Source organism: Dromaius novaehollandiae, chromosome 9 (genome assembly GCF_036370855.1).
Source record: "Dromaius novaehollandiae isolate bDroNov1 chromosome 9, bDroNov1.hap1, whole genome shotgun sequence".
Lineage (NCBI taxonomy): Eukaryota > Metazoa > Chordata > Aves > Casuariiformes > Dromaiidae > Dromaius > Dromaius novaehollandiae.
Window position 1 is genome coordinate 16,714,592 of NC_088106.1, and position 20,840 is coordinate 16,735,431.

At 39.6% G+C, this 20,840-nt stretch overlaps 1 protein-coding gene across 2 annotated transcripts in view; it reads right to left on the minus strand.

Moving 5' to 3' along the window:
• The window catches only part of CPB1 (carboxypeptidase B1), a 21,408-nt gene extending 16,494 nt beyond the window's left edge, over window positions 1-4,914 (minus strand). For both annotated transcript variants that reach the window (XM_026097526.2, XM_064516831.1), the window contains exons 1-3: window positions 4,775-4,914; window positions 4,594-4,669; window positions 1,737-1,861 (exon numbers count right to left, since the gene is read on the minus strand). In XM_026097526.2, the coding sequence (XP_025953311.2) occupies window positions 1,737-1,861; window positions 4,594-4,669; window positions 4,775-4,845 (272 nt within the window). In that variant the 5' untranslated portion in view covers window positions 4,846-4,914. The remainder of the gene's footprint in view (window positions 1-1,736; window positions 1,862-4,593; window positions 4,670-4,774) is intronic.
• Between the last annotated feature and the right edge of the window lie 15,926 nt (window positions 4,915-20,840).

Genomic DNA, 20,840 nt, shown 5'->3' on the forward strand with positions numbered 1-20,840 from the left:
CTTATATTTCAACCTTGGCTATATATAAAAAAAAAAAAAAAAAAAGTGGTTCACTTGTTTTTCCAGTGCTTGTCTTAACATTCTTGCAGAGCTTACTCGTAACTTCAGGACATGTCCTTGATCACTTATTATTTGGATATAAAAGCAGGAGGCCAATTTGTGAGGCACTACCAGCCTTCAGAACAAACAGTGCAAATGACTACGTTGACATGATGTCATGGCACTGCAGCTACACTTCAAAAGAATTGTAACTGCTTGGGCTGCCACAAGGACACTCCACTGAAGTTTGTCAGGGACACCTTACAGACATTACGGCCTTTGCAATTGAAAGATTTGTGCATGGACCTGAGGGAGTTTGTGAATATTATAGGAAATATTAGCACATGTAGAGTAATGCCTCCTTTGCCAAAGAGGAAATTCCACTGAAATTGGAGTCTCATGCAGTATGTGGGCTGTGGCACTACTGAAAACAATTTACTTTAGAATGTTTCTAGACTTCATCCCCTGAGTGGTATCCAAATCAGACACATTTAACACAATGTATGGGGGCCCAGTAATTTTAGGCATAGATTATCCTTAGATTTAGTAGATCATGAAAGCTATGCTTGATGAGAACTGCATGATGTAGGACAAAAGAGTTTGATCTAGTGGCAACAACATGGTGCTGAGAGCCAAGAACTCTCTGCTCTGTCCGCCAAATGAAGTCATGAGAATCTGACTAAGTAAAATGGACTTTCGGTGTCTGGGTACAGTGATGTTGAAAGAATATGCATTACACATTGAAGGAGCCTGCCAATCAAGCCAGGCCAAGCCAATTTGTAATGCTCGGATTGGGTTAAAAAAAGCAATGAAGACAGCCAGCGCTCCTTTCCCCCAACTGGCCCAAAGTCAACTCGTCATGCTGGGTTAATGGTTGCACAGTTACTGGAAGATAGGAAGTGTGAGCTGTTGCCTGGTCCTCCTCTCTTCCCCTTACCCTCTCATCAGTGCTGCTCACTACAGTGCTTCTGTTGTCAGGCATGTGTAATGGCAGTGGCAGTGTGGTCTGATCCCTCCACTTATGCTGCAGTTGTATTCAGTCATGGAAACCCAGGACTTTTTTACTTCTGGGTACTGTACTTAAATATTTAAGCCAATTAAAAGCTCGCTCTCTGGAGAAATTCCTGCCACAGATCTGCTGTGCGACTTGAGTAAGCCCAAGGCTGTCCTGGGAATCTGGTCTCACCACTCCCTCGGCCCTTCACCTGACTCTTTGTCACTGGTTTATTTTGCCCCTCCAGCTATTGTTCTCCAGCTTAGAGAGCTCAGTGGGGAGTCCCTCATGCTGGTCCTTGAGACTCATGGTTTTCTAGCTTCAGTTCTCTCATGTTATTATGCAAACCTTTCTGGTGCTCTTTCTAGTCCTCTGCTGCATTTTATTTTCACTGGAGAATGTTTCCTGCCCCACCTTGTCCCACCCCAGCATACTACAGTGGGCTTTCACTTAGAGGAAATTCCTGGCAATATGTCTTTGCTTCCTGTTTCCTCTCACCATCAAGGTTTCACCTTACCCCCTTAAACCAGAGCAGCTACACTCTGTTTGAACTATCATAGGAAAGCTGACCCCAGGAGAGGCATCCACGGGAGGCAGAAAGTTTGTGACAGGAAGATGAGCTATGAACAATGAAAAGATTAAGCACATTTTCCCATTATTTAATCTCCTTCTATTTAAAATACAGCAGTGGGAACAAACTTACCTATACTCCATTTTGTTTTGTGCCAAAAGGTTTTCAACCTCAAAGGACTTGTCAGCTTCAACTCGGAAGTCAACCTGCATTTTTGGCTTTACAAGTGTGACAGAGTCTGGCTGCCAAAAGTCAACCTGAAAGAAGACCAAATGAATATATATAAAATATATACATATATATGGCTGTGATTTTTTTAGGTGGATGTATGTGTGATGGCGATGTTGATTGTGATTAATATACCAAATTTCATTCCCATCATATTACACTGACCTGATCTTGCTTGCCAGAAGTATCAGCATAAGATTTCATTGGAAATTCATCAAGAAGCTTTTGTTAGGCCCTGCAACCTACCTGGCACATTTCTGGAGACGGCAGTGACAGTTTCACAAAGGTCCCAATTCAAAGCATTGAAGCACATGCTTATGAACTTTGAACTAACTGAGGCATCAAGCAGGAGCAGCACACAATGACTTGAAGACAAGATCCAGAAAGTTTGTAAGTCCACTCAAGGAATAATGCATAAATGCCAAGTATTAACTCATCTTCTCAGACTGTCTCAATTTGGAGTTTTTAGTTTACTTAATAGGGACTACACTGATCTTGCACAGTGCTAATATCAGTGCTTGGTTTCCAGACTTGGGATGTTCTCACAGATAAAAGTCCACTTCCTTGATTTCACTGCATTTCAGTGTGTGTATAAGGATGACAGATGTGGCATCTGAGTTCATTGCAGGCCCAGTATGAGTGTGAGTAGAGCACTATTTATGTTGCACAGATATTTGAGATCCACCTCTGAGTTGCTGCTAGCAGGCTTAAGTAGCAAGCACATATACATGGAAAGGGTGATGTTTTGCCTGAATCTGAAAAGGTGTACTTTGCATGTGTAAAGGTTATTAATCTTAGTAAAAATATTTAAATATACTTTCTCCTTGGTATCTAAGCACTTAACATAAAATTATTACCTTAGGATTGTAATAATATAAACAGGGAGCACAGTCATCTCCATATGCTATGATAAATTGGTATTCCCCGTTTAAGCAACCAGAATTTTCTTTCCTGACGATTGAGATAATTAACCCTTTTTACGTTTTAATTGCCCTCATTGAATGCTTTTTTTACATTTTGGTCATACTAAGTACCATACAATTCCTTAAATGGACACTGCTTATAGGGTGGTTTCATCATAATCTGTCATCTTAAGTGTGACATAAAGTTTCTTTTAATTTTAAAATTGAAACAGAAAAGAAAGACAAGCATCAGCCTAAATCAAACTGCAGGTAGCTCTGGGTAAAAATATTCTGAAGTTCATTTGAAAGAGTCTTTTTTATGCAAAGATGACTGGAGTTTTTGAACATTGTAGAGTCAGTGTTACTACTTCTTAATGAGCAGGTCTGCTCTGCGTACCCTGTACATTTTTTTCTAGTACTACGGCATACCAAACAGATACAGATTTATGAATGATGTTCAAAAATTATAATTATCTTTTACAACCTCTTTCATTTTTTATACGCATTTCATTGGAGGTTTATAGCCTGCGGGCATTAGAAAACAGTGGACTCCCAACTCTGTAGCAGATGGACACTACATACATACTTTACATAAATCAGCTAGGAAAGACTGTTGCTTGTACAAGTGCTTTTAGGACTCTGAACCAACTCCGAACACTGATGTTGGTGTGAGGGAATTGTGCCTTCAGAGGATGGTGTTCAGTTCAGGGTGGACAAGTGACAGCACTGCTAGCATTTCCCATATTTTTGCTGAAGTCAGCTTCAAATCCTCTGTGTTTAAAGTCCATATTACAGGCTGAAAGTAAAGCTGGTTTGCCAACCTAATGCCTTCTCAGCCTTTCATCTCATGAATGTAAAGGAAAGTGGGGCTGGTGGGCATAGCCACAAACTATGTATTTTCAAGTGAGATGACTATTCCAGGATATATTACTAAGTCAGTCCTGACTGACTGCTTTGTATAACAATGGTAGTTCGGAGATCTTTTCTTTGTTTAAAAGAAAAAGAAAACAAGCAATCCTTCAGTTGAATTCCTTTATAGTACACACTTAAAAGCAAGCATGGTGTTTTAGTTTTCTGAGTTAGGATAAGAAAGCAGCAACATGCCACTAATGTATTTTTCTATAGAATGCTCTTCCAGCTTGCTATACTAGCCTGTTGATAATAGTCCTCCACATCTGTACTTCATTTAAAATACTGTCCTTTCATCCTACAGATAATGGTGTCTTTTTCATCAACAGCTATTTTACAACATCAAAGTTTAAGAGAATATTGAAAACACATTTGCTGTCTTTATTGTTTTTTTTCTCGTGTCACTGTGTCATCATATATCTACATCAAGGCCATTAAGAAACATGCAGCTTGACTGGGGAGAAAGAAAGCTTTAAAGGAAAGTCAGAGAAGAAAAGATGACATGAGAGACTAAAGGCTAGAGAAAAGTTCAGTTTGTTGAGAGCATGGATTTTTAGGCTATTTACATGAGCAAACTGTTTTGCCTATAGTGGCAAAAGTGCTGATACTTGGAATGTCTATGTTTCACCTAATACATTCTTGAAAGTACTCCACACTGAATATATCATTTGGGATTAATTTCTTCAATTAATAAAAACTGATAGGCACTTTGATATGCCGAGTGAGTTAGTTACTCTTTCTAGGAAGAAACTGGAATGTATTTGTTTGATTCTGGCTTTATTACCCTGTCCTGTTCCTTCTGGAGAAACACTCCAACTGACTTGAATGGAACCAGTATTGGGGCTGTAATTCAGCAGCATGAGAGGGTTTTTTTGAGATACACATTACTGAAGCAAAAGGAGAAATATTCCTTTCAAATGCAATGTAGCCCCCTTCCCCAAGTTCTTTACCTGCATGCTGCTGGCAAGGGCACTGATGATTTCCACCTGTTCTTCATTCTGTGGAATCACACGAAACACCTTCTGGCTGAAAGGAGAGAGATAGATTGGATTTGAAACAGATAAGTCAATTGGAAGGATTTTGTTCTTGCAAAGGAAAATTTATAAATATAAACTTGATGTCTAATCTTACCCATCAAAGGCAAGATCCTGCAGCTCAGCAGAAACAGCTGCAGTACCTATGAGAACCAAAAGTGCCCACATTTTGTTTTAGAGAAAATACAGGGCTTTCAGTTCTTCTAGGCTGCTTTTATAATCTGTTTTGTACTGCTTTTTATTGATTATACAGCAGAAAAAAACACTAATCAACTGATGGCCTTCTTTTATTTGCATACTATTTATAATGTGTTTTTACTCTACACCTGTGAAAACAGTTGCAAGTCTCAAGGGTGATTAAGGAATATTACTACTTGAACTGGATAAACACTTGATATCAAAAAGTGAACTTAATTTACTTTGTTCTTTTCTGTTGTTTGTGAATTTTGATGAAAAATTCTAGTGATTTTGTTTTACAATCATTTGGTTGCTGGATTACAAGCTTCACTTTATAATATCTTATGGTTGTCTTATGTGAAGGCAGATATCTGTCAGGTGTTGTTGCTGTGTGACTGGTCCTCTTAACAACACAACATTGTCACTGTTCCTGAATGGTCTGGGTCAAACTCTCGCAAAGGAAGAGGAAACACAGTTTGTATGTATGAATTATCACTTTTTTTCCCAACAAAGAAGAGAAGTACTAAACTTGTTGTTTGCTTAGTCATTTCGCTCCATGTTCTGACTAAGCCAGATTTAGATAGAACTGAGGGTGTAGAAATTTCTTGTCATAGTGGGGTTGTGCATATAGTCCACATAAATCAATAAATGCACTGATTTCTGCATATTGTCCAATTAAATCATGTAAGAATCAGAGCTAAATGCTCATTAAATTGTATGCAGGCAAAGAAGATTAAATAAATGTAGTCATACAAAAACATTTTCAGATTTGCCTCTCGTGCTTCAACTATTTAAAAAACAATAGTATGTTTGCCTCACTGCACTTGCATCTGTTTACTTTTTGTTAATGTGTTCTTGGCATTAAATGTAACGTTTATTGTCTGTTGATGCTGTGTCCTGAAGTGATTGATGTTTTTGACAGGCAGTTCGTAAATATAGTGGTGTATAAATATATAAAGAACAGAATTTATTGGCTCAGTTCTGTCCTCTGCTATGCCTGAGTGACCAGAGAGATTCCAGGAGTTCGGATACAGATATTCCTGAAGATATTCTTTGACCCCAAAATAGCTGTCTGCTCTTTTTCGTTTTGGCTCTGAGTGAGAAATCTGCACATATGCATACCCTATAATAAGTGAAAATTTATTAGAAAATTAAGTATTTTCATCTCAGATTAAAAGATACAGTGACCGTTTCAAAGTGGAGAAAACTGAATTGTTGATGACTGCTTTAAGAATGAATGTGATATCAGACTGCACTTGGCTTTTATGAGGCTTTCTGGAGTCAACTCAGCAAAGCTGCAGCAACCTTATATACAGAACAGCATATATGTATGTATACATGTGTATATATACATTTGTGTATATACATTTGTGTTCTGTATATATACATCTGTATATATATACATTTATATGTATGTATATGTATACATATGTATGTATACATATATGTATATATATGTTTACATATACATACATATGTATAAATGTGTATATATATACACACATATATATAAATAAATGCAGGAGTCTATGCTTAGCAGTATAGCCCATGATGAATATGTTCCTAAAAGAAGATTCCAGAATTGCACTGAGCCTATTTACTCAAAAGCTATGTTTACCAAATCATAGGGTTTGAACTTACTTTACAATTAATGACCTGATTTGTAGCACTGCAGGCTCTGGCCCAGCAATAACGTGTTTTAGAGTCAAATCTCCTAAGAAGGATTACAGCAGGCGTTATTCTGACAGAGTGCCAAAGCAATACTGCAAAGTCTTCAGAAGTTTTAATTTTAAGATGATGAGATCTACGGTATTAGATAAAATGGTCTGGTCTTATGAACACTCTAAGACAATAATGTGGAGATGATCAAGCCCAGAACTTGCAATGCATAAATGATCACAAGAAGTAATCAAACAAATTGCAGATGTCATTGTTCCCTGTTGAGCACTGAGAAGCATCTCAGAAATAGAAGACTGCCAGATTTCAATGCTTGAATTTACTTTTAAGAATTTCTTTGTGCCTTTTCATGCAGTTGGAGATTTTGTTTTTCTTTCTCCAAACAATCACTAACAGAGCATTACTGCCATCAATTACTACTGAGCTGGCATGCTTTACAGAGTACTATAATTTCTGGTGGCTGTCTTTGCTCTTTCCATCACAGACTAGGCCAGAAAAAAACAATGATCTGGAATCTTACTGAAGTGGTTCATTTTGCCTCTCAGGATTGATGGTTTTGTGTCAGATTAGCTCATAAACTAGCTCTAAACACTGTCTTGTTTTCTAACTGTATTATACAAATGTTCAATATTTGTATGGAAACAGGGCAGCATAAGGATAAATAAAATAGCAAATTAAATTTGGCTAAGCCATCTGTTCCTTTTATTGTCTGATTACAAGCCAACAGCACATCAGTTGGCCATGGCTGAGTAAACCTTGGCCTTTAGCACATAATACTGAATGCAAAGGCTAGCATTAGCTATCTCTTTGAAAAGATTCAGAAAGAAGATTTAATTTTTTTAAATCAAAAAAGAAAAAAAACCCAGCTGACTCCGAAAAGGAAAGCATATAGTAATTTCCATCAGGACATGTATTTTGTCTAATACGTAATGGTGAGCACAACCAAAAAAAGTGGCTATCAGCCATGGCAATTTTGTTATAATTTTCTCTTTTTTTTGATCATCTAAAAATCAAGCCTTGTATGATGCTGTCACTCACAAAAAGCATCCCCTATATTTAGTGACATGAGCTCTAAAGAAACTTTTGATGCTAATAATTGGCTGTATTCCAGCTGAAATTCATTTTCCTAGTAATTTCTTATTTCAGTTTTAGGAAGAGAAATACTGTGGTACTCCACTTTGAAAAAGCTTATGAAAGCTAAGCACAGACTGATAAAAGTAAAAAATACATATCCGTGTTACCATTTCACAAGCATCCTTTTTCTTATGAAGTCTTTCATCCCATTTGTTATCAAACTGAGTCCAACAGCCTGAGTGTAAATAATATCTTTTTCTAGGAGCTCTCAGTAGACACAGATTTCCTGAATCAGTTTGTTGAACTATATTTTTAAAAAATCTAGTATCTTTTAGTCACAAAATATTGTGAATTCTTATAATCCCTGACTGACAAATTTATTATCTTCTGAATATATGTTTGCTGTTTTTATGTTCCAAAAGATCAGTGAGAAACACCTCAGAGCTCAAATCTTAACACGGCTTTTGTATGTAATGTAGCAAAGCCCTACCATGTGTCCTAGACCAGTGACGTTTTTGAATTCTGGGGACTCTCTTATCATGATTTATTTGTTAAGGTGCTATGTGCACTTCGGCTAATCTTAGTTTTGAAATGTGATACTATTGAAAATATTCTGAAGACCTTTGAGAGTACTTTGAAGATGCTAGGATCAGCAGCATCTGCTATCAAGCATGTGTTCCAGGCTTTGTTGGTACTTTCTCTCTATTTATATATTATTAATATTGCATCCTTTAATTTATCAAATGCTTTTTCAGGCTTAGTGCCTTGGGACATACCCATATCCTACAGCTTTCGTAGCTATGTGTGGGTATCTTCTTTTATTTTCACATTTGCAAATGCAATTTAATGTGTGAACAGGAACTGGATGAGGAGAGGAAAGAGTGGGAGTGATATGATCTAGGATACAAAGCAAAAGATAGGTCTCATGGTTTGTGATCTGTTTCTACTTTTGTGATTGACTCATCAGGTGAGAATGCACAAAACCCATAATTGTTCTTTTGTAGAGCCAGTGGATTTTCATCTCCTGAGAAATAAGTATCATCTTTAGTACAGCTGACCTGTAGTAAGAAGGATTAAGATTTAATATATTGCAGCTTCATTGTGCGATCAATATATGGTTTGCTTAGTGTTTAGAAAGTATCTGAGCTTCTTAGCTAGAAAATGTTGTATATACCACATACTTTCAAATTCCTACTTGCTTGAAAAAAGTGTTAAATATGCTAAAATGGAAACAGCAAATAAAGGTACTGTCAATGCCAGAACTCCCAGAAACCAAGCAATGAGAACCTACCTGTTTAGTGCTAAACAGAAAAAGTACATTTAATAAAGCAATTAGAAGGCCTGGCCTCATCCCATTTGTTATGGATGTCTTCTGCCTTAATTAGTTTATCTTTGGGACAGGTCTTTCTGCTTTGTACCAGATTGACTGGCAGCCTCCAAACCTCTGGAATGGGGAGGGTGTCCCGCACCCCAGCCTGTTCGCTGGCCACTGTAAGGCCAGCAGGGTCAGAAAGCAGATGTTCCTCCCCGCACAAGCTTTAAGGCACTGAGATCAACATGTGGTATGTAGTGAGAGATCATCTCAGCACTAAAAAGTTCATAATCTGAAAAATGCAAGAGCAACTAGTGCACTCAGCACTTTTATAAATCAGTGCTCTTACTAAACTCAGCCGGTTCTCTCAACTCGCTCAGCTCCTTGCTGTATGTGCTGGGCGTAGGAATTCCTGTCTGGCTGTAGATCAGCACTCCGTTGACACCAATATAATATCTCCAGCAATGCCAGAACCAGAGGCTGCCAGGTCGGGTGCTAGAATGATTCCTTAGGGAGGCACAGGAGTATCTGCCCACTGGGAGGCCTCTCTGGGATATCTAATAGGGGTTGTTGGCACATTGTCCTTCTCCTTACTCCCTCAGTTCCCATGCTGGGCTCTGTGGGAGTTGAAGGGTAAACCAAGCTTTCCAGCGTGCAATCGCCCACCTCCAGTTTTAACAGGATTTAGACAGACACATGAATTTCCATTTCACCTAGCTAAATGTGGTTCAGATAGTGCTATTGTATTGGAAGTAACAGCACAGAAGGGTCACTGTGAGTGGGAGTAAAGACATATGACATAAAACTGGCAAGGCCAAGATGGATGAAAAAGCATCAGCAAGAATGGGACAAGGAAGGGAGTGGACTGAGTGTGGCAGCTTGAGTCCGCACTTTGGCCTAACTGAAACTTCTTTTTCCAAATTGCTGGGTAATTTACTGTTCTGTTTTGCTTTTTGTATGTATCGACCTTCATGGACTATGTAAATCACCAGCATTCTCCTCCTGTATCTCTTGTTTGTGATCCACAGACTTGATAAGGTTTGAAGCTCGGTGTTTGGGTAGTTGCCTTCAACTCTGAAAGATTTTGAAATCTGGTGACCTTTGCTAAGAGGCAGGCTGGATCACGTGCTGTTAGGTCTGGGCAAAGGCCAGGGAGATCATTTAAAAAGAAATAACAAGACCCATTCAAATTGAAAAACCTTTCCCACTATGCATTTATTGAAATAAGCCAAATTCACGTGCTGCAGAGGAAAGTACAACTCCACTGGAATTAGTGAAACTTTAGCTATTTCTCTGTCTTTCTCCCCAAAAGAAAGCATACATTAAAACATCAGTAAAATAATTACCCTTCTTCTTACTTTCCACCAGAGTTTGGAGTTAGGTTTGCTATGTCATACTGTAAAAAGAAAAAAAATCAACAAAAAAATCATGTAAAAAACACCAAGCCAGAAAGACCAATTATTGTAAACTGGGCATTCTGAACATCAATTTGTTAATGTAACAATATTATCCTTTTCAAAAGACTCATGGTTTTTAATTGATCAGAAATATTCATAAAACTCTTCCCAAAGCAATTAATTAGACGAGTAATCTATACTTGGACAGCATTAGTAAAACAGACTAGTTATAAAAATCATAGTGGCAGTTCACATAAAAATACGGGGCAACAATTTAACCTGGATGAATTAATCTTGGCACTCTTTTCCTCTGTGAACATGTAAGTAAACAGCGATCAAATTCTGAGGAGAACCTGTCTGGCTTAAACAGTCGTATTAGCTATTTGTGAGACATCACAAGGAAAACATGACAAGAAATCAAATTCAAGCTGTCGAAGTCTAACAGAGGTGGGGATTTTTGTCCAGAAGAAAAGTTCCTTTTATTCATAGAAATAATTCAGTGACTAAAAATAATACTGGACTTCTGAAGAAGTGATTAGTTTGCTATTTTTCAGTAACCAGTAGATTTCACTGAACAAACAAAAAATATATGAAATGCAAACAATTTCATCATGGAACCATATTCTAATCTCATAAATAATCTCTCTGCAATCAAATTTTCATGAATATATCTAAAAATTAATTCAGTTGGACACATACTTCTGCAAAACTTTGAAAAGAGGAAAAAAAAAAACCCCAGCAAGCTGCAGAACATGAAGCAGCAACATTCTTCAGAAATATTTTGGTCCTAATGTGTGGAAATGCTTAGGCATCAGACATGTCAAGATAGCTGCTTTAAATTCAGTGTCTGGATTCTGCTTTATTACACCCATGCAAGCCTGGGCATTTAAATTGAGTCATTTTGCTTTATTGCTTGGTAGAGTATAAATGAATCTATTATTTTTACCAACTGTATTAGCAGCAGTTTATAAAACTCTACCTTGTAATACAGACACCATCTCAAACATTGGGACCACGCAGGGCCAGTTTCAGATAGAGGCCTTTTGATTCTAATTTATCTCTGCTTCCTACTTACATTTCTCTGCACTTCTCAGCTCCCTACCCCAAAACCAGATCTGCTGGGAAGGGGTGAAGCAGGAGGAGACAGACCACACTTTGATCCATTGCCTCCCAAAACATCACAGCTACCTGAAATCCTCACATTATCTATGAATTATTTAAAATATTTTCTCAAAAAAGATGCATTTTGATGTGGAAATGTTGCAGTGCTTTGTGGAAATGTTGCAGTGCTTTGTGGAAATGGTGGGGAAGGTATTCCAAGGCCCCGTGCTGGATCCTGCAGCTGGTGCATAACTCCTGTGACACCTGCAACCAAGGACACCAGTCACACAGCTCTTTGGTGTCAGTGGCATCATGTGGGAGCCTGGCCAGGTATGAATGTACACGTATAGAAAAATATATTATTCCTGTCTTCAGATATTCCGTAGGGAAAATGGAGTCCCTCCTTTGCTGTGGTTAGCTGGATTTTACCTGCTTCTCAGCAGCAGAGTGCTCGCGGAATGGTTTAGGAGTTTTTGCCCTCTTCTTTCGCTGCTGAAGGTTTTCCTGTCTAAGCAAAATTGCCTCTTAGATTGTTCAGCATGTTGCTCACATTTGTCTTTGCTGTCTAATTGGAAGACTTAAAACAGAGTAAATGAAGTATAGCATTTTGCTGGTTTCTGATTCATATATAGTTTTTTTTTTATTAGCTGTTTTTGCTTTCCCTATGCTGCTTTCATCCCAGCCTATTTTCAGAATGAGGTAAAATAGTGTAAAATTGTAATATTTTGAAGAAAATGGTGATTCTGCTATTCACTTGAGGAAAACAAGAACAGGTCATGATGTTCAATACCGCCCCACTGAAAAACAAGCTTCCTGGGCTTGAACTGAGACATTTTGTTAGAGCTAAAGAATAAAAATAAAACCCAGTAAAATTTTCGGTCATACCTCAATCCCCTTGACAGGCAGGAGACATTCCCCCTTCCCTTCAGCTATTTTAAGGTCTCTGGCTTGATGCTTCAGCATGTGCTAACGGAGGCTCCCATCCCTCATAAACGAGCCATATGGAGCAAAGGCAACAGGGTGTGCATTAGCTAAGACTAATTCTCATATATAGCAGACATGAAAACTGCCCTCAAGAGGTTTATGCAATCCCAGAATAAGGCTTTCAAATCATGCTAAATGTAGTAGTATTTAAGATGAATGTAGAGGCCATTTTTTTATTAGTTGTTTCATTAGCACTTAACATTTGATTTCAACTTGGAAGTGCAGAGTTGGGTTTGTCAGAGAGACTTATCAGACATTTAGTAAGTAACACATGACAAGAACTTATTAATGGAACATATACAATTTGGCTGTATTTTTTTTTTTGAAGATGTACAGTTCCTGAGGTGGCATATGTGCAGGGGAAGCTATATACTCAGAGTCAGTGTTGTTTGTATGTGAAGGGTTTGACTAACATCGCTGTTGAAAGAATATCTGGGCCCAAGGGAAAAAATTCTGCCTCTGCCTATCTTATTGCTCTTTTCTAATTCCCCTTTTGAATGAAAAATCATAGGATTTAAGGCTTCACTGGTCCTTCACTGCAGAACTTCATGCTGTTTTACAGAGGAGAATTCAGCATGGTTTTATAGACTTTCTAGGACTGTTTACAGGTGGGAAGTCTGCAGATGTCGTTAAGATGAGTTGCTGTTCATCCTTCTATCTTGGCAGTGTCTGTAGGTGTCTGCTGGGATGGTGATGTTGTCAAACCTGAACACAACATCTCTGTGCTAAGAAACAGGATGGAGCAGAGATGCCGATGTTTCAGGCTCTTGAGCTCATGAGGCCAGTGTAGCACAGGGTGAAGCAATGCAGATTTGCCAGCTTAAGCCCTAATGCGAGCTCGCTGCAGGTTTTTCTGCTGATTTAGGTGCTGTGAACATGCCTGCTCAAACTGGTATATTAGAAGTTATTGTAATAAGCTCGTGTGGCCATTTCATGGCCTGGCAGAAGTCAGACAATTACCCTGACTTAAAGCTTTCCTATCAGTAAAAATGAAGATAACTGAGCAGAAAAAAATGTGTTTATTACAGATTTCCAAGCTAGGGGTCAGAATTCAGCAGAGATGGAAGCTGTTGCAGCCAACTTAAGCCAGTGTTTAACTGAGCCCATCAGCTACTAACTTTCACTTTGCATTAATTATCGTTAATTATCATGCCCTATTCTGAGCCCTCCTCTGCACGTAGTGAGAGTTTTACTAATTGGAATGTAGTTTTTACTATTTCGAATTCATATACTTGTTGAAAAAAAGCCATTATTCTATCACTGTTACTCAGGGAGAACAGAACCTGCTCTGAGAAAGCAAGGCTAGGTGTCTATATCACAGAAACCCTAATAAAAATTAAAGGAAGGACATGTCACGGAGAAAAGTGAAGGAACAACAGTTTTCAAAGTCTGTTAGGTATAGTCTGTACAGACAAGCAGAGGGTATAGAGATGCCAGAGGCTAAAAAATTGTGCATGAAACCTAACATCTTTTAGTTAGGAATAGGCTTTCAAAACTGAAGCTGCTGAGTTCCAGCTGAATTTGCTTTATGCCCTGGCTGATCTGATGTGAACTAGAGGGAAGAAATTTTGGAGGCATCTAAGAATATTTTCCATTGTACCTAAGCTGGTAGGTCACGGAGATGTACAATGTGAGTTCTTCACATGCAGCTTTCTTTTTGCCTGATAAGAAGCAATAAGCCATTTTGAGAACAAGAGGTGACAGGAACACTGAGACTAGGAAGACCTTGCCCTGTCTCTGCTGCACTGTTCACAGACTTCCAGTGCATTAGGAGGTGCAGTTCTGGCTAAAAACCTGTGGTTGCCATTAGGGAAAGTTTTATCATTGCATGCTTAGGTACCCCTGCAAGATGCATGTGCTCACATTTACTCACTGTACATGTATGTACAATTTAAATAAATCCCCCCTTAAGCTGCCTGAGCAGAGTAAAAGCAGGAGAAAATGTAATTTACAAACCCAGGGACTTCAGTGTACACAAAAATTTGGCCTTGTATCTATTACCTTTGATATCCCAGATTAATGTATGCCTCCAAATCAGAAAAGCTGTGTAATGCAGTTCCCCAGCTGGAAGAGGGGACTTGTGCTTCAAAACCAGCCTTGTTCCTTGCTTTCTCAGGCACCACACTGCGTTACCCTGTTCACAAACATATCAAGGGCCACCTTCAGGCTGTTGCTCCCACTACTCCTATTGGAAAACTGTTCCCAGTCATCACTGTTCTGATGTTTATAAACTGCCTATTAATTTATAGCCTTAATTTGTTCATGGTAAGCTGATACTCAATTATTCATGTACCAGAATTATCCCTTAGCTTAAGAAGGGCTTCACTTTCCTTCCAGTCATGTATTTATGAGGAGTAACCCTATCTCTTCTTAGATTTTATTTTGCTAGACTAAACAAGCCAAACAATTTGCTGGATAAAATAAGCCATTTTTTGTGAGCTGGGCATGCGCTCCACTCCTTGCTATCTCTCTCTGTGCTGTTTCAGTCTGAACTTGTTTCCAACTGTGGCTGACCAGACTTATTCCCAGAATTTCAGAGGAAGTCCCACTGGAGGCTTTGCTAATAACATTAATGCTCTCCTAGCTCCTGGCAGGACTTCACATCATACATCCTAGCACTGCAATGGCTTTCCCATGGTGGCACTGTATCAGAAGCTTGTGATCTGCTTGTCTTTGACCACCACTGAAACAAGCACATATTTCTGTAGACCAACAGCATCTTAATCAACTGACAGAGAACATGTTGGTCCAAGTGTTTCAGTCAATTTTGTACTTTAATCTTTTTCTAGTTAACTGACAATTTGCATAGCCCATTATTTCAGTATGCCACTGGTCACTTTATAACTTCCATTTTAAAGTCACACAAATACACCAAGCAAATTTCCTGTAAATGCTGGGATTAAGCTTGAGAATTTAACTTCAAAGAAGTTAAAGCACTCGGAATAACGGGTACCAAGTGTCAGCAACATGCCTACAATATTTCCCCTCTCAAATACCTATTTAAAGGCATTACTTTATGCAAGGGTGACAAGATACAGTATTTGTAGGGAAAATGATTGCATTTCTTTTCTTTCGAGTTCACGTTTTCAGCCTCAAAGCTTCATGAAACTAAGGTGATTAGTTTGGCTTATTGGCACTGAAAGGATACAAAATTTGCTGTGCAAAAATTTGAAGAATGAAAGATAAATATCAGTAAACACAAGAAGAGCTTTGGTTTCTGCACTACAACAATGGTTGAAATACTTCTGGCTCGAGTTCAAATATGAATTTTATGCAGAATGAAAGATGAGAGAATGGTTTCTTTTCATCATTTTTTTCTCCTTTTGTACATTCTAAAATGCCACCCTAATATCTAATATTGTTAAAACTATGATATTTCTAACTGTCATATTTCACTAAATTCTGACCGAATGAGCACTGGGTGGGAGGCGGATCATTTTGTTACAGAGAAGTTTCATCCCATATTACAGGAAAGTTACTTAGAAGAAAATCACATTCTTTTGAACCATTTAGTAATACTAATTACTAATGCTCATCCTAATACAAGCTCTTTCTTGTCTCTTCATAACAGCAAAAGGAAATACCTGCCTGCTCATTCCTCTCCCTCCCCTACTAAGTAACCAGCTCCCAGTTTAGTCCTCGCATTCAGCTGTGGACACACAGAGATGTGGGGTGAAGCTGCTCACTTAAACGGCTGCTTTACTTCTTGTTCTTCTCTGGGGACCAAAGAACACAGAAAATTTGGGGAAGGTAGATGGGAAGTCAGAGACATCCCACATCCTACTAATAGCAGCAAAATGAAAATTGGAGACCTGGAGTGATAATAAAATAAATGAGTTGGTAAAAACTCAACTCATGGAACTCTCATGTGGAACATATTGTGTCTACAATGTTACAGGTCATTTCCTTTGCCTTTCTCTATAAACATGTTTTTCAGATTGTTTTCAAGTTGGTCCAGCTGCTTCAAGCACAGTATATTGAAAGCATATTAATATGACAGATAACTAACAGCTGTTGCTGGAAAATTGACAAAGCAAAGGATAGATATTGGAGGATGAACTTGTGCTTTCAGTCACAACATCTTCCTGGATATTTTGCTTCTCTACGAGTTTTTCATGGCAAAGGCTGGGCCAGTGACACTAAGAGGTCACATTCTTTCCAGATTTAGCTCTAGCAAATGTAGTCATGCCTTATAAGAAACAGATATGCTGATGCAGTCGTTGTTCAAGGCACTGAATAAGAGAGAAAAGGTGTTCTTGAGCTCTGCAATCGCTCCCACAGTTGAAGAAGATATTGTCAGATGTTAAATTTGCTTCTGATTTACACTTATCTGTAAAAATATTTCTGCACTGAAGATTTGGAGATAGTGTAAGTAGGAATGCACATGCTGGAGAATCTCTCTATTTCAGAGATGATCTAATCCATTTTAACCACATCCTGTCTCCTGTGTCTTTAATTCAAGATTTGTCTTAAAAACTGCTTTTTCAAATACAGGTCTGTTAAAATGCAATGAAGTTACAATCTTTGTGACTAAAAGGGATATCATCTTTCTTTCTAACTACGTGTTTTTATTGTTTCTTGGCCAAAACACTGCACGCTTGGCCTGAGAAGGAGAGGAAAAATAGCACAATCCATTTAACTGGCAACTTTACTTGCATTCAAACCTACCAGGACACATACTGCTCCAAATGTATTACTGTTACAATCCTACAAGTTTCACACAACTGACGTTGCCTGTGGCTGTCAACTACCGTACAGCTTCCTTAATAATAGAGACTAAACACACATCTACTTTGATCTACTTCACTGTTTCAAATTTCAAATGCACTCTGAAAGCTTTTCATGGGATTTCAAAACTAGTTATTGAGAAGAGTAATTATGAAAGTAGCAATTTTCTCGCTGATGTTATTTTTCTATAATTGAGACTTAGGAAGTAAGAGCATTATGTTTCTTTGTATTTTTTCTACAGTATAATCTACAAGCACTTTTGATTTGTGTCATTTTTCTTTTATAATTCAATCTTCCCTGAGGAACTACAGTCAAGCAGAAGGCTAGGAGACTGGAAGAACGCAGACAAACTATATAAGCATATATAAGCAACATAACAAACACAAAGCATTAGAAAAATAAAAATAAAAATCTGCATTTCAAATAGGCTTGCATCAGGAGTTCTTCAGCTCATTTCTGGAATAGGCCACATGGTTAGAGAAAGATTGCCTTGAGTAGTATGTTTCTGCCTATTCAGAAATTGTGCTGACCTTCATTCCTTACATAATTTCCTAGCACTACTGAAGCAATTACTTACATGGAAAAGTGTTTAATGTATGTTGTACTTCCTTTAATGCAGTTTAGCATCTGGAAACTTAGAGGAAACAGTCTGCTTCCCAGGAACCACATTCTGAGAACTGCTGACATAGGCTGCAATACCATGCAGTCACAAGGATATAACTGAATCTATATAATACCTATTACAGAATATAATATATTATATTATATTATTGGACATAGAATATTATGAATGCTGCATGGGACTTTTTAAGCTGCTTTAATACTATTTCAGGTGTTCATTTACTTTTTTCCAGTTGTCCCAAACTGCACATTAATAAAATAGCTGTTTAAGGTTTATGCCCTTTTAGTAAAAATGTATTTCAGGTGCTATGAAGTGACCCAATGCCAAAAAAAGTTTGTTTAAAAAGAAAAATTTAATTTCCTTAAATAACATAAGTGAAACTTCTTTTTGCCTTAGCTTCTCCAAAATCTTGTTTCAATATCATTCAGAACTAAATCAGTCTGGCAGCTGAACCAAGTTTTTGAGGCTGGCAGAGAGGAGGGAATTCTATTCTACATGGAGGGTCTTCTATTTTATGTGGAGGGTCAGTTAAATGGTAGGTTTTGTAATCTTCACAAGTTCTTCATTGTAGAATCCAAATAGTTTATAAGGTTTGAAGGATTTTATAAGCTCTGCAGGGAAGATGATGAACTTTGTAACGCGCATATGTCCAAAACACAAGGGATTCATCATAAATATGTCACCATGACTCATGCCTCTTTCAGAATGTTTTAACAAACAGCATAAAGTAGTTTCTCCTGACCTCTTTGAATTGTAAATTCCACCACCAGATTTTGTAAGCTGTTTTGGGGGAGAAATTGCAAGTTCCACAAAGATTCAAAGACTTGGATGGCATGATAACTCCTTAGCTTTCTCATGGGATTCATGATGCCAGAGGATATCTGATGGAGACAAAAATCTACCTTAAGGTAGTTCAAGAGTATCGATCTTCACAATTTCTTGTGGAACAACGCCTATTGGAGGGATATCATACTGAGGTGCAAGAAGCCAAAAATCTTGACTCAAATAGAGCTGAAGCTCTGCCAAAGCATTTTCTAATTGTTTGAGTTTATTCACAAGTTTTGTGAAAAAACAAGTATAAATTAATGTTGTCACTATCATAAATTGCAACCTGAGCACAAGGCCAACACTGTTTCCAAATATTATGAGCAGCAGCTAGCATGCTGCCGTTACGAACTTCTGCAAGAGTTGAGAAATCTGAATCTGACATCTGATAACTTCTTATTCTGTCAGTCTGTCTTCTGCCTGAGAGGCAGCACTCTGAACTGGCAAAAAGTTCTCAAAAGTCAGCTAGTCTGCCACTTCGACCCAAAGCTGGATAATCTGTGTAATTTCTGATGGCTGTCTGAACTGCCTTTTTCTAACATTTTCCAGTGCTAGCAATGCCACAATTTCTCTTAATAGGTGCTGCAAAAAGAAATGATAACATTTCAAATAAAGCAGTTTATGAATGGATAAAATCGGTTGAACTTCAAAACAAGGAAACCAAGTCTAGTTTCTAGTCTCAAGAACAGCAAAGGGGTGTTGCTACAAATGCAGAGCTGTGAGTGTCCTGTTGGCCCGGACTCCACGCGGGATGCAATGCTTGTGTTGGGAAACGTGGTGCTGGGAACTTTCATACCATGATCTCTGCTGCGGCCAGCTCTGCTCCGGAGGCAGCTACCAGCGTGATTTCGAAACTCCCAGTTTTCTCCATTCCTGGTGGGCTCCATTCCTGTGGGGGGGGGGCTCCCCGTGGGGCCAGGCCTCACCGCCAGGGCCCGTCCCACCGCCCCGCCAGGGAGCAGGGCACCAGGGGCAGCCCCAGCCCTGGGCATCGGGCGCCGCCGTGGGGCTGGGCCAGGCTGAGGCCGGCGTGGGGGCTGGAGGGGCCATGGCCGGGCAGGGGCAGGGCCGTGGCAGGGCTGAGGTGGGGCCTGGGCCGGGGCAGGGTGAGGAGGCCCCAGGTGGGGCCAGGCAGGGCCATTAGTGCCAGCAGGGCCCTGACACTGATTTAGGTGGTGGGTGGAGGCCTGTGGGGGAGGCTGCTGCTGTGGGTAGCAGCCTGAGGGCAGGAGCAGAGGCCAGGCTGCCATGGCCTCAGGGAGGCAGCTACGTTGGGGGCAGGCCTGATGTTCAGGCTCCCCTGTGGCTGTCTCTGTGCTGGAGTGTGCCTAGATGAGCTGGGGTCTCTGTGGGCCTTGTGCTGGGAGGAAGATGAGCTCCTTGGGCTGGGGGGTGAGGGGCTGGGGCAAGTGCCCCACACTGAAGCAGGTGGCCCTGGCCTGGGGGCGTGCAATGGCCCGGAGAGTGGGCTGGAACAGGCTGGAGTGTTAGCTGTCGGTGGGAAGAGGACACCAGTGCTGGTAAGCTGATAATTTGGTAGCTTTGATGTAACAGAATTACAAAGAGCTCCTTTCCCTTGGTGCTGGCTGATGCATGGTGTGACTAGGCATCATCATTTCATACTTCTTGTCCTGGTAGAAGTGCTGATGTGGCATTTGTGAGCTGTATTCGGTGTGCGGGCAGGGAACGTAAGCTCTGCTGGCAGCAAAGCTGCTGTCTGTCCTGCCTGCGCATCTGCAATGATTTACATCGCAAGGGCTATGCTTGTTGGGCTGGGGAAGAAAGGACGCGGCCAAATCCTGATCTCAGTCGCACGTGTGCGGCTCCCAAGGCTGCAGGGCTGCAGCCTGGCTCGGCGCGTGTCCCGAGGAGGCCTCGCGCGGCTGCAAGCCTCAGGGATGGCACGCTGGAGAGCCGGCAAACAACTGCTCCCTGTCTCCTGGGCTTTGCTGCACTGCAGCATCTGGTTCTCACCATCTTTTTTTTTTTTTTTTTTTTTTCCAAAGGAAAACCACAAATATTTTTCACTAGGGAGCAGATAAATAAAAGTGCTTATGTTGTTTAAAAAGTTTTAGGGGGGGAGGAAGAAGTGATTCTTCTGGTGTATAAAGTCCTTATGTTTGGATTTAAGCATTAATTCACAGATTGTCTCTTATTGTTTTGTTCCCAGCTTAGGAAGTCCTTCAGGGCTTTCTCCCTCAGGAAATCACATGGGATGTTGTCTTAGCTTGATTTATTTTTCCCTTGTGTATTTGGCTTTGCACAG